Raw genomic sequence first — 13,301 nt, forward strand, 5'->3', positions numbered from 1 at the left:
CCCCCCCCAAGCCTAACAAGCTGCTTTCTGTTAAAAAGCCGGACATGACAACTCTTCTGTGAAATCCTAATCCTGGAGAGGCAACTTTACAGTGTACCTTTGATATCTTGATGTGAGACATTCACAGCCAGTACCCCCCACCCCGGCTAAAGGATGAGGTAGATATTTTGCCGCTGTTGTGTGAAATCTATGATGTGAAAAGATTTAATTAAGATAGGCCGAGGAGTCATAATTAATTCTGCCTCTCTCCCAGTCAGACTTACTGTCAAGAACACAGGGAAAGGCTCCGGCGGAATAAATTATGGGAGCATTGTGTGTGAGTGTGTGTGTGTGTGTGTGTGTGTGTGTGTGTGTGTGTGTGTGTGTGTGTGTGTGTGTGTGTGTATACATGTGCGTCTACCCCCCCTCCTCATCTGAAGGGGTAATGGGTGTGGAGAGCTGTAGGTACTGTTCTCCCGGAGCTGACAAAGAGTTCTGTCAATTCTTTAGGACAAGGTAGTGTTCTCAAAGTGTAAGTGAGCCCGCCGGCACTTTTTCTTTTTTTCTTGTTCTCCAGGCGTCCCACCGTCTTAGATCAAATCACATTTCGGTGCGGGAGTTTATTTTGTCTGTCAGTGAGGAGCATCCTCTGGGGAACACTGTCAGTGACAAATGCGAAATTGAAGGATTCAAGGCGAATGGACTGTTGCCAGGAAGGTAGTGCTGGAGACGGGTACAGTCACTGGAGACCAACAAACTGTCTGAGGCTGATTTTCTATTACACTTCCTTTCTTTGGAAGTCTCTGGCCTATTTTGGATCGTGTTTGGCCAGTGTTTAGTCACCTAAGGTTGTGAGAATGAAATGAAGGAAGTCTGTGGGGAACCATCTTTGTTTGATTCTCCTCTCAGCCTGAAGACCTTGAGACAAACTGCAAAGATCTGGACCTGTTTCTTTGTGCTTTCATTTCAGCTACATTTGGCATGAATCAAAAATTCTGTCTAATATTACTACTGTCCTACTTCCAAATCTATTCTCTGTTTTCTTCGGATGAGGAAAACTGGGTGCTTCCATCAAGTATTTCTCAGAGTCAACCCCCTTTTTACAAAAAGTCCAATACTAATCCCTCAGACTGCAAATTCTCTCAGCTTTCTGGCTTTGGCCAAACGCAAATGCAACAACTGTCTTATTATCAGGAGACGACAGGCAATAATGAGTGTGGCCTGAGCCAAGGCAACTGCTGCTTTGCGCTTTCCGAGAAATAGCCTAATTAAAGGCTGCTTTGTGACTTTTCTCACTTTTTTTTGACTGGTGATTATAGACTATTCATTGGGGAGGATTCATCAGCTATTTGCGGGTGGCGCACACCATAAATATCATCTAAGAGCTTTGCTTGTGTTGTGCCGAACCTGCATTTTTCCCCAGCGAGACCCAAGATTCTCTCGCTTTAATTTGCAGAACAATTTCCTTTCACTTTTGCAGAATCTCCTCGCGCTAATAAGGGACGCTTCATCAACATTAGTTCAGAGACAAACTGGGATGTTTAAAAATGCAGACTCCTCGCTATCTTGTCTGCAGGGTGCGATTTGTGAAAAAAATCAGAGAGGGGGGAATGTTTTTGAAATGTTTTTAATCATGAAAATAAACCAGTACCACAGTGGGCCTATAGACTATGAAGCCTATTAGGCTATTTCTTGCAGCTGTTACATTCATAAAATAAATATGAACTTAAATAAAAAATGTGAACTTGACCGAAGCATTAGCAGAAATATTTTACTACTTTTTTTAAAAATCATTAAGTAGCACGATATTTTCCCTCTCAGGAGTGTGGTGTCTTGTCCTTTCCTCATCCCTACACATAGCACATGTGATCATATATAACAACAAAACAAAACAAAAAGGTTAAATGCTGGTTTAACATCCAAGAATTGAATCCTCCAACGCTGTTTAATTCCGCTCTATGTGCAGCATTGACCAAATCTCAATATTGAATAGAAAATTGTATCAACATGCAGTTGCACAACATGCTGTGATGAAAATAAACAGGCTACAGTACATGCCTACTTGTTAGACTAAGTAAACAGTCTGCTTCTGACTTCTTTTCATTCTTTCCTGTGGTGGGGTCATCCACAGTGCATGGCCTCTCTTTTACCCACAACTCTGCAAACCTCTGAGCAGGGAAGGAAGAAACCTCTGGTCCATTTACTGAGTCATCATGTAACCTAGCTGCAGTGTCATCTATTGTCACACAAGCCAGAGCGCTCACAGTGAAATTCCATATCTTATTTAATAGTTGTTTGCACTATAGACACTATTTCCTTAGATTTTTTTTTTAAATTGACTATTTTTATTGTAGATATTTTATGGCCTATGGGTGAAGCAGCATCAATCACTATGAGGGGGATACATTTTTGTTCCCACCCGCAATAAAAATAACTCAGAGGCCAGGATATATGGACCAGGGGAGGGGGTTATCCCCACCATCCCTCCGGCAAATCACACCCCGCCTGTCTGTGATTTCCTGTAATTAAGAACTAGTGAGTGGAGCGTCCTTGCTGCTGAGGACAAGTTCAGAAGAACAGGCCCTGTGGTCTCTGGAGAAGATTTGAGTAATGGCAGAGCTATATTAGCCCTCTGCTGGTCTAGAGCATCTTCTAAATCACCCCTCCCACCACCACCACCATAAATAAAACCTACAAAAAGTGGCCGACTGTCATATTTGGGCCAACTCTAATTGTCTCACTAATCTCTCCAGCGTTAAATGACCCAGAGAAACTGTGTCCCATAGGACAGGCTTACTCCACTGATTGGGGACTTTGCTTTTTGTTTTGCTTGGCATATTAAAAAAAGCATAGGCTGCTGATGGAAAGCCCACAGAACTATTGGAAATGTAATTAACAGCTAGAAGCAGCTTTTAAACGGTTGACTAGTGCAGAAACAAACTGTGCCCCTCAGACAGCAAAAACTTTAATACATGAGAAATGAGTGGCTCAATCGATAAGCAGGGCATTATTTCTTTTGTAGGAGAAAATTCAATGGAAGACAGAAATGGGCTGCTTCACTGCCTGTGTACTGTTTTTCATTTTCCCAGTGGAGAGCCAAATTTTATGGCAATATTTGCTTCAAAAACAGACAAATAGAGACCTCACTGTGAGATATAATCATTTGTCAAATACAATTTCATCTGTCACTAGAAAATTCATTTCCTGCGGAAAATGCGTATGAACGCTGACAGCTGAGACAAATCACAAAGCATGTCTGATGCTACAAACTTCTTCAGCATCTTCATCTCTACAACTTGGCTGAATTTGGCTACCATGGAATATTACATTTAGGAGATGTGGTAGTTAATAAATAGTATGGTGGGTGCCATGCTTCAATATGCTGCGCACATTCTCACAGACAATTTATGAACCAAGTTTCTTTGTAGAAACATATTGTTACAATATTACAGTAGTGCCCCCTCTGGGTGGGATTGTATGAAATGTTACACACTTGTTACACACTTGTTACGAAAAACGTTACAAGATGCAAATGTGCGTGGCCTATATCAGTCGAATCTGCATCATCCAAGGAACACATTGTGTAAATATTGTTTTGATAAACTTTACAGTTATTCGCCAACTAAACAAGCAATAACTGATCACATGGTGGCACTATTGGTAGCATGATATGCTAAGCATTTCCACATGAAACATCTGTTCAAGAAATATGAAGACTTTTAGTTTGAGATTTCAACTTTCAAACATTCCTCCCAGGGACTTTCAATTATACATACTAATATTTAAAAAATGTATATAAAATTCCCTCGACTATGCCAGAAAGATGAAAAGTCGGGAACATTTTGATATTAAAATGATGTCTGTAGCTGAAAGTATGCAGAAATATTTACTGATCAAAAAATGTACGTGAGAAAAAGAATAATAAAGCTTTAAAGAACTAAATGTGAATGCTTGTCAGCTTTCACACTAATTAAAAGAAAAACAAACAGCTGCTGTAAACTGTGCCGACTGCAATTGAGTCTTCAGCGCTTTGTGATATGAGGCACAAAAGGGAAAAATAGACATTGCATACACTCCTCAGGTGTTGAGGTGAGGGAGGAGTTGAGAAATGCTCCAATCAACCACAATTATTTGTTGAAGCCAAATGCTGCAGCCATTTAACATTGACAGTGAACAGCCTATTGTCCTGACTCTGCCAGACAATCACATTCATCAGAAAACACCTCTAATTTGATACATTTTTTAAGCGGACAGCTTTCGCAAACTGCTTTTCCGAACAAGTTAGACTATGGGGCGAGTGATTGAGCAATTATCAAGAACAAATTCAGCGAGCCCCCACTGTGGCCTTTTGTCCCCAGCATCAACTGGGATCATTAGAAACATTTTCTCCTCGTGTTTTCTCCCTCCAAACCTTTGGCTTTGTAGCCTCCACACAAACAGGATGATACAATACCTTCAGAACTAGTAGGAGTCCATCCCCAACTGTCTATCAGGGCAGTGCAAAAAGTACAACACCAAAGTCTATCAAATACTGTCTCACTGTGCTGCCTCTGATAAATATTCATGATAGCAGCTTGAAAACCAGCTGTTTTCCTCCAATTAAGGTTTACAGAGATCCACCATTTTGGAAATAAATTGTTGCTTTTTTAATTAACAGCTTTTTTTACCGGGCCATAAAACAACTGAAACAATGCAGCACTCAGTGCAAAGATTCTTATGTGCTGGACAGGATGAGAACGTGGATAACAAAGTGAGGCGACGCCACTGTTGGGTGCCTCTGGCCTTCAAACCCCCAGCAGCCTTGTGTAATGCGGAATACTCTGGGTATTATCCTATTAGGGCCTATCAGAAGGATGTGAATGCTGCTGTGGTAACCGGTATTGAACATCAGTCCAACTAGCCGTGCGCGGCAGATCAAATCAAGTCATCAAAAGATCCTTCTCACATCAAAGCCCTGAGCAGACCTGGCCATGTGCCTACCATACCAACTGTGTAGAAACAAAAAACGGAGCAGTCAAATCTGGTGCAGCGCACAGACGGCTGCTCACTTCAAAGGCAGGGATCCACTGTCTGAGGTCATTATTCGCAGGAACCCCAGAACACCAGCGGTCAATGAAGGCAAGCAGTGAGAAACCACAAAGGACTTACCATCAGGAAGCTGGGGCACCGTGAATTGAGGAGGTTTGTCTGAAAGAGATAAAACACAGAGAGAGAAATAGGTTTTTAGTTTTGGGGAGATTCATGGACATCCCAGGAGTAAAGGCCAGGTAATTGAGTTGCTACAAAAAAAAATAAAAGAGACATGTTTCATCTACAGGCTTTTCTATCTAACACATTCTAATACAGTGACTGGGCCCCACAGGAACTCAGCTGAGCTAATTGACAGGAGTACATTTCAGCGATAGAAGTACCATAATTGTTTTGTCATACATGGTCTCTACGGTCTTCTCATCCCAAACCACGATGCATGACTTCTGATATTATGAGAGCACATGAGAATTGTGAACACAGGGGAAATAATTTGTTCTTGTTTTGGGTTGAAGAGTATGAGATAAGATTAGAAATTTCACAACAGTGATGACATACATGTGAAGTGAAAACCTCTATGGTCCCCATGTGCAACCCCAAACCCCCCCCCCCATCCCACCACCCGCAACCATATGCAGAATAAATCATAATATTTTCTCTCAAAATACCAAATGACATCATACTACTCTTGTAGTCGACACCCAGCAGACGATGACATAAGGTTTGCTGGGTTATGGGAACCATTAAACACGACCTGTAGTGTCAGATGACTGATGGTGGAGTAACACTCAGGGGACACATCTCATGAAACCAGAGTCCTTTGCAGTTTTGACACCTGGACGCTAGAAGATGAGGACACACTCTACCGGGGCAGTGTAAATGGATCGGTAACAGTTGATACAATAGAGGTGGATGAAGTTAACAAAATGTTGTCCGACAAACAGTGTGAAACCCAAAACTATGGTGAATTGTAAAAAAGTGAAAAGCACTGAATTCTCACATTTGAGCAGCTGGAAAAAGAGAAAAGTTGGCTGTTTTTGTTTGATAAATGACTAATTTTATGTTGACTGACAAACTGATTTAACAGCTAATCATTTCAGCACTGAACACAAAACATCAAGTGGGATATCTGCCAATTACATCAGCAGTTATGCAAAGAGTGTACAGACACCATGAACATATGGTGCTGAAATATGCTGAAGACTGACATGGAAGAAAAGACGTAATGACTGATATGTAAGTTTTGCCATCTTTTGTTAATTAGATCTATTTCTTACACAAAATCACCCCCAAAAAAAACACAAATGCATGGATCTCTTTTGGTGTGTTTGGATTCTCATCATTTCCCAGGAAACTTGGTACACGGAGTGTTCCTCAAACACAATCATGGTACACTGGTCACCGTGTACCAGGGACACTGGAGTACAGAGCACAACCAAATCCAAACCACCATCTGCACTCTCGCAGTCAACTCGGCTGTCTGACTCACTCAGCAGAGCCCTGGTGAGTTGTCAGAGCCGCCTGCGCCGAACCAACACACCAACACAAACATTCATAAAGGATGTGGAGCCACCCAGCCGTCTCTCCGATGTCTCTGCACTGTGAGGGATAATGAGGAAGATAAAACACATCACATCAATTACCCCGCTAACACATTTTTCCGAGGCCCCCGTCAACCGCTGCGCTGAAGCCTTTTCTCAGGACTTCTACGATACCCGTCGGCGTCCCGAGACACAGCTGAGTTTTAAATTTAGGCTCTCTTAAAATTGCTTGTCAACAGCCGGGGCTTCGGGGGAGAAAGAGAAAGAGACAGAGAGAGAGAGACTATGTGTAAGAGAGAGAAAAAATGAGGAGAGGGGAGAGGAGCGGCGAGGCTGATGCTAGAGGTGAATAATGAAGTGTCTGCTCAAGCTGTTTCCCAGTCAGTCATGACAGTAACTGATTTCCATCTGGGGGGGGGGGGGGGATTTTGAGAAAACATATAAAACTAGGGGAACAGAAATTGGCATGAGGAAGATGAGCAAGAAGTTCTGCTGAGAGTGTAAAGGAGCACAAGTGCACACACACGCACACACACACACACACACACACGCGCACACACACACACAAAAAGCAGACATCCACTGAAGCTGCGTATGTATCTCATTCGTAAGCGTGTCTGAACACACAGAAACAAACGCACACAAATCCAGACGCATTGTCGCACGAGGTGAAACAGAAGGAGCCTGACAGAGAAGGTGACGCGCAAAGTGAGCCGAGATGCTGGAGCGAAGCTAAATGATTTCTTCACATTTCCATAACGAAAGGACGAGATAAGGTCTTTCCATAAACATATCAGCGTTTCCCATCTCCCTTTGTACATGGAAAAGCCTGCGTGAGTTCCCGTGCCTGTGTGAATGTCACAACATGGCCATCATTCACCCTATATCTTCAGCAAATCAATATGTGTCTGACTGTGACATTTAGCCGTGTGCAGGAGGACGTGTGTGTATGTATCTGTGTATGTGTCACCTTCCCCTTTGGTGTGGGTGATGTATAGTCATGCAGAATGATAAAGTGTGTGCATCTGTGTGTGGGCTCCAACAGAAGGGTATTGAGGGGGTTACAAACTGTGAGTATGTCTTTGTGTGTGTGTGTGTGTGTGTGTGTGTGTGTGTGTGTGTTTTTGTTACCTCACTTTTCCAGTATAAACACAGACCCTATCGGCACCAGTAGTCCTCATGGGGACAAAAGCAAAATGTTATTTCTAAGGTCCTGGTTGAGGTTAAAGTGTGACTTTAGATTAAGGTTAGGTTAAGGTTAGGGTTTGGCATGAGTAAGGATAGCAGTGCAAACTTGTTTATGTGTGTCTGTGCATGTCTTTCTACCTTTAAGGGAACCAATTTCAATTGGAAATCCATGCATTGGGAAGACATTTCTGTATTGTGAGGACAGGGTTAGGGTGTCTGGACAGTCCTCACAACTTCAAAAGGTAATTTGAAGGATAAGACTTGGTTTTCACGTTAAGATTAGAATTGGGTTCAGGTTAGGGTAAGAGTTGAGTTCAGGCATTTAGATGTGACGATTTAGGTAAGGGTAAGGGGCTAAGGAATGCATTATGTCGATGAGTGTTCTCATAAGGATATAAAGACAAAAATGTGTGTGTGCCCGAGTGTGTGTCGCCACTACCAGTACAGTATCCCATCCAGCTGTCCTTGTGGCCACATGGCAAGGGCTCTTGGCAGTATAATAGAGCCCTTTTCACTTCATCAATTTCTCCAGTGCACATTTCTTTTCACTCGGTCATCTGAGAGGTGAAGATTGGCCCGCTTTAACAGAGTTTGTATTAAATCTAATAGAATCTGTCTGGCTGAAATTGATTTGATAACACGACGAGGTTACAAATGAACCATCCTCTCCCCCAGTCACCCACGACCACCAATTAGAACAAGAGGGAAAGACTGACAAAGATGAATGAAAGACACAAACCTAGTAGAGAGGTAGACAGTGTTTCAGAAATTGGTTAAATCTTATGCAGTGGCATCCACTGGGCTACGATTTATGCCCACTATGACTGGAAAGTCAACAGCCTGATAACAGAGGGTTAACATTGAACAATGACCATGAAAGAAAAATATTAACAGAGCCCCTCCCTTCAAAGTGTTGCCCAAATACCACTTAAGAGCTAATCTGGCAGCATGAAAATGGCTGTTAAGATTGCGCTTATTAACTCATTTCCTTACTTATTAGAACCTGTAAGTGATTATGTGACACACAATCACACACACACACACACACAAGTCTTGCATAAATAATAGCCCACTTTCGAGCGTTAAAAGGCATTTCACCTTTAACACAGTCTAAACTGGTAAGGCGCTCAGAAATAGACTAGTGTAAGCCTGTGAGACAGAGTGAGGAGAATGAACAAGTTAATGTCAACACAGGCGGGCAAATGGTAGAGGAGAAGCCCTGGAGCTGGGCTGAGGTGGCACTCAAGTAGTGCTTGAGTAAGTGTCTATTGCAGTCATTCTGAAAGCAAACTCTTTTTTTTAAAGGCTGTCACAGCATCAGATCTCAATACTTTTTCAAGCACCGTCTGAATATTGAAAAATGTAAAAATGAGAATCAAAAAAAGTGACTGTGATTGAAAGTTGGCACCCGATGTTTAGTCAGAGGCTTGTTTTTTTTTAAAAAGTAGACAAAGTTGCTGTGCAGCTGCTTATTGAGACATGAAGCGCTGTTGCACTGACAAGACACGTTTATATTCTTCAAACTAAGGTACATTTTTTGTACAGCAGCTCAGTTACTGCATTGGCACAAGTACTGAAAAACTTCAACCCAGCCAAAGACAAAGCAAGAAACTGAAGACAAACTGAGGTAAATTACTGTTATCAGAACAGCCATTAGAAAACAATTCAAGCTCAGAATCTACTATGATGTCCACCATCAGCAACTATGAAACTCAAACGTTCACCTCTGTCTCTTAATGAGCCACTGCACTTTGAAAATACAGCAGGACAGTAATTGCTCACTGGGAGCAGACGACAGGAGGGGTTGAGACTTTCCAGGCCAAAAGCCACTTTTTTGTCCACCACAGGCATTTAATCGCTGTTTAATACTTCATCCTACAGTTCAAAGTAAATGTCAAGGCTTTAGAGAGGAGATATGAAGGAGTTTGGAAAGCCTGAAGACAAAGAATCAAAGAGTGGCGAATGTGACTTTAGCTGTCCTGGTTTACCTGCAGATAAAGTTGTCACGAGATGTCAGGTGTACTCTTTAGGAATGGGAGAATTTTATTCAACAAGGACATTTCATGCAAAAACTATATAGTACGTGCCTCCTTTCTATGCAACTAAGTTCTGTCCCAAAGGCAGCGCCAATCATTTGACTGGACTTTCTTGCAAGCATTCGGACCCATGCACTGAATATGAAAATATATATGAAGTACAGGCAGTGAAGTGTGTTTCTGCTGAACAAACGTACAGTTGTTGAGGAACAGGAGCACGGCAAACCCCAGTGTCGACGTGGCCAGCAGGATCAGGCAGATGTTGCAGGGGATCATGAAGTAGCGCACCACCAGAGACACCTTGTGCTGATACCTGCGGTCCCGCTCTGGCGGCGTTGGCGAGGGATAGTGGCACCCGCTCATAGTCCACTCCAATGACCCCCTCCCCTCCAGCGCGGAGGAGACCATGGGGCGAGGAGGGCGACGAGGGGTGCCCAAAGACCCGTTGGAAAAAATGGTGGCGGTTGGGGTAAGGGCACAGAATGAAGATGAGGGGGAAAAAAATAAATAAATAAAAAGCCAAAGCGTAATGGTCGGTGTTTCAGCTGCGGTTCCAGCTGTGCACCGTGGCGGGGACCCGGTGGCTGTTTCTGGCAGAGAATCGCGGCGGCAAGCTTTTAGCGGTTTCCAGGCAACACATTTTTAAAGATAATAACATCCATTTGGGAAAAGAGGACAGACGGGGGGACAGGGGACGCTGGACTCCTACAACCCCCCACCTGTCCACACTACCTCCATTCTGCTGTGCCCGCTGGGAAAAAGACAAACTAATGGGCTTTCAATGTGTGAGGATTGTATGTGTGTGGTGAACTGGTTTATCCTTATGAAAGTATGTGTGTGGATTTAAGTGGGTGGTGATAATGTGTTTGGAAATGTGTGTCAGTACGTGTGTGGCATGTATGTGTGTGAGAGGCACCTAAGCCAGAGATTCATGCATTAGGATTTGGTTGTGTTTTTTGATTGTCAAGATATCCACACGAAAAACTTCCCACTGCGGACCGACAGTAAATCCACAAAAGGAATCCTCTCCTTTCTTCCAAGTGACCCTGACTGGTAATTAGACGGACGTGATAGGGGTCCGCGGGGATACCGGCTCCTCAAGCACTCCCCCCCTCCTTTCCCTTGTCAAAAGCCTTTACAAACCAAGCCAAGGTCTGGTGATCACCAACAGCATGTGTCACAAGTATTTCCCTAAGAGGTGACAGCCGAGCATCTTTCTTAGCCTCCCTGTGGCTGTTGCCGGCTGGGACAACGAGGGTTAGCTGCTCTCATGAGCAATGATTTACTCCTCTAACTCACAACTGCTTCTTTGTATCCACTGGACCCACTCCTTTGGCTTCTGTCACAGTGAAAAGATAAATGACCACAGCATGTAAGATCCGTCCAAACCTGACACATCACCGGAGCAACTTGTATCTGCTGTAGCGTGATTAGCAGGATGGCTGGAAAGCAGCTGGCTGCCTCTCGCTAAACCATATGCTCCCGGGACCACGGATATGGTTTGTTTTTCCACCCCTTCTCTCCTGCGTGCCTGCCACTCCTCCGCGGTTCAATAACCTTTTTTCCCAGCCAGTCTCATGCAGGAGGGTAAGCAGCCTCCCCCCGAGCCCGTTGGTGTTTTGGTGCTCAAAAGCAGGTCTGAAGAAGGAGGTTGGAGGGGGAGGGGGGTAAAAAGTTGGAGGGGAGAACAATCGCAATCCCACTCAACCTGTCAGTGCCGAGACGTCTTCTCCACCGAGCGGCTATGGGTGAGCAGTGAAACACAGAGACGCTCTGGATGAATTAACTCACAGAGAGAAAAGGAGAGAAATCTGTGTGTGTGTGTGATCAGAAATCAACCAAGAAGCATGAGGTGGAGATTTGTAGGGCTCATGTCAGCACCGTGACAGAGAATCCCAACCAAATAATGAGAAGAAAACCTTCTCATAGCGTCCTTATCCTCATAAGCGGCGGGTTGATTTAGCTCCTTTCAGAAAAACTTGTCCAGTCTTTTGCTCTCTTTTCTTTGGGTTTGTCGTCTCTTTTATACGCTTCTTCAAGCATCCAATCCTTTTTTTGGTAGGGTTGTCTTAGTCCAGAGGCGCTCCCAGTGTCCTGGCCACGAGGATTTATGCTCCAGCTTCTCCTCTGAGGGGATCCAACATTCACTGGCAGCCAAAACAACAAATTAGGCTCCGGGTATTCATAGCGCGTTTAATCCCCAGGCAGCAGGTAGTGGTCCCAGTGTCAGCGCACTCAGTCAGCCAGCTGAAGCAGGGAGGAGTGAGTCAATGAGAGAAGTCAGTGCACAGACACGGCAAGAGAGAGGGAGAGAGAGAGATAGAGAGAGAGAGAGAGAGAGAGAGAGAGAGGGGGAAGTAAACGAAAGGGAGAAGGAATGTTGGCAAAAAGGAAAAGCAGCTCCTGACACTTTAGTCCACCTTTTCGGAGGCTTTTTTTTTCTGGAGAAAAAACAACAGCGGTGTATCGGTGGTTTCCCAAACACTCTCCTGCTGAGCGCTCCTCTCTCTCAGCCCTCAGCCAGCGGAACGGATGAGCGCATAATGAGAGAGCGAGAGAGACAGTGCACGAGAGAGAGAGAAAGAGAGGGGTGGGGGAGTGGATGAGGGGGCTGTCTTTAACAAAAGGCGGAGGGGAGGAGGGGTTGGAGTTGGGCGAGGGAATGAGGAGGAAAAAAAAAAGACAACAAGCAAGAATAAAGGCTTTGGGGAATAGTACTAGAGTCCTGTCAGAATGGGGAGGCGGTGAAGAGGGGGGGGGGGGGCAGCAACAGTGCAGCAGCAAAACAAAAGAGGGCCACGGTCTTAGGAGATGTCAACCAACTCCTCCATTTGTTTATAGTCTAATCAAAAGAAAGTCTCTTCCACAAGAGCTGGAGAAATTCGCACAAAGATTTAATGAGGCAAAACTGAGAGGGAAAATAGGGCTGTGGAGGGAGGGAGGAAGAGAGCCAAACTTAAATACATTAAAGTCAATCACGTATTGAGTCTCTCCAAACAGCCTAACCCATTTGTTTTTGACCTATATGCGTAACCAGTACAGAACTTAGCCTGAGAAACTCCACATGCCTTCCACACTAACAAGCCAATATCCAATTAATTAACAATTCCATTTGGACCTATTTTTTCCTGAGTTACTGCCACGATAACTCGGAATAAGTACCCCCCCCACACACACACCCTTGTGTTAAATAATGTGGCGAATAACATAAAAAAACAAAAAAAAAAGAATATTCAGCTGATCTGGCAAATGATCTGAGCGGAGGCATTTGCATCTGTTTCATCGCATGTCATCTTTTGCCCTTTTTTAAAAGCAATGCATTATTCCTGTCTAATGTAATAATGAGGTCAGAACAGAGGGGTGGCTATGCTGTGTTTTAGCAAGACCCTGCATCAATGTCTACTTAGAACTAACTCGGCGGCAGCAGGCGGCAGATGCAAGGCAGTATATCTATCATCAATTATTTATGTTTTTTTTCACTCTCTCTATCTGTGTCTCCTCTCCATCTCTGCCGTTCACCCCCCACCCC

The 13,301-nt window shown here is 44.0% G+C and overlaps 1 protein-coding gene across 1 annotated transcript in view; it reads right to left on the reverse strand.

Moving 5' to 3' along the window:
- agrn (agrin) overlaps positions 1–12,259 on the reverse strand; it is a 162,373-nt gene extending 150,114 nt beyond the window's left edge. Inside the window, 2 exon segments of the mRNA XM_053317887.1 lie at positions 5,128–5,166; positions 9,970–12,259. Coding sequence (XP_053173862.1) covers positions 5,128–5,166; positions 9,970–10,180 — 250 coding nt within the window. The 5' untranslated portion in view covers positions 10,181–12,259.
- Positions 12,260–13,301: the final 1,042 nt, after the last annotated feature.

Source organism: Scomber japonicus, chromosome 4 (genome assembly GCF_027409825.1).
Source record: "Scomber japonicus isolate fScoJap1 chromosome 4, fScoJap1.pri, whole genome shotgun sequence".
NCBI lineage: Eukaryota > Metazoa > Chordata > Actinopteri > Scombriformes > Scombridae > Scomber > Scomber japonicus.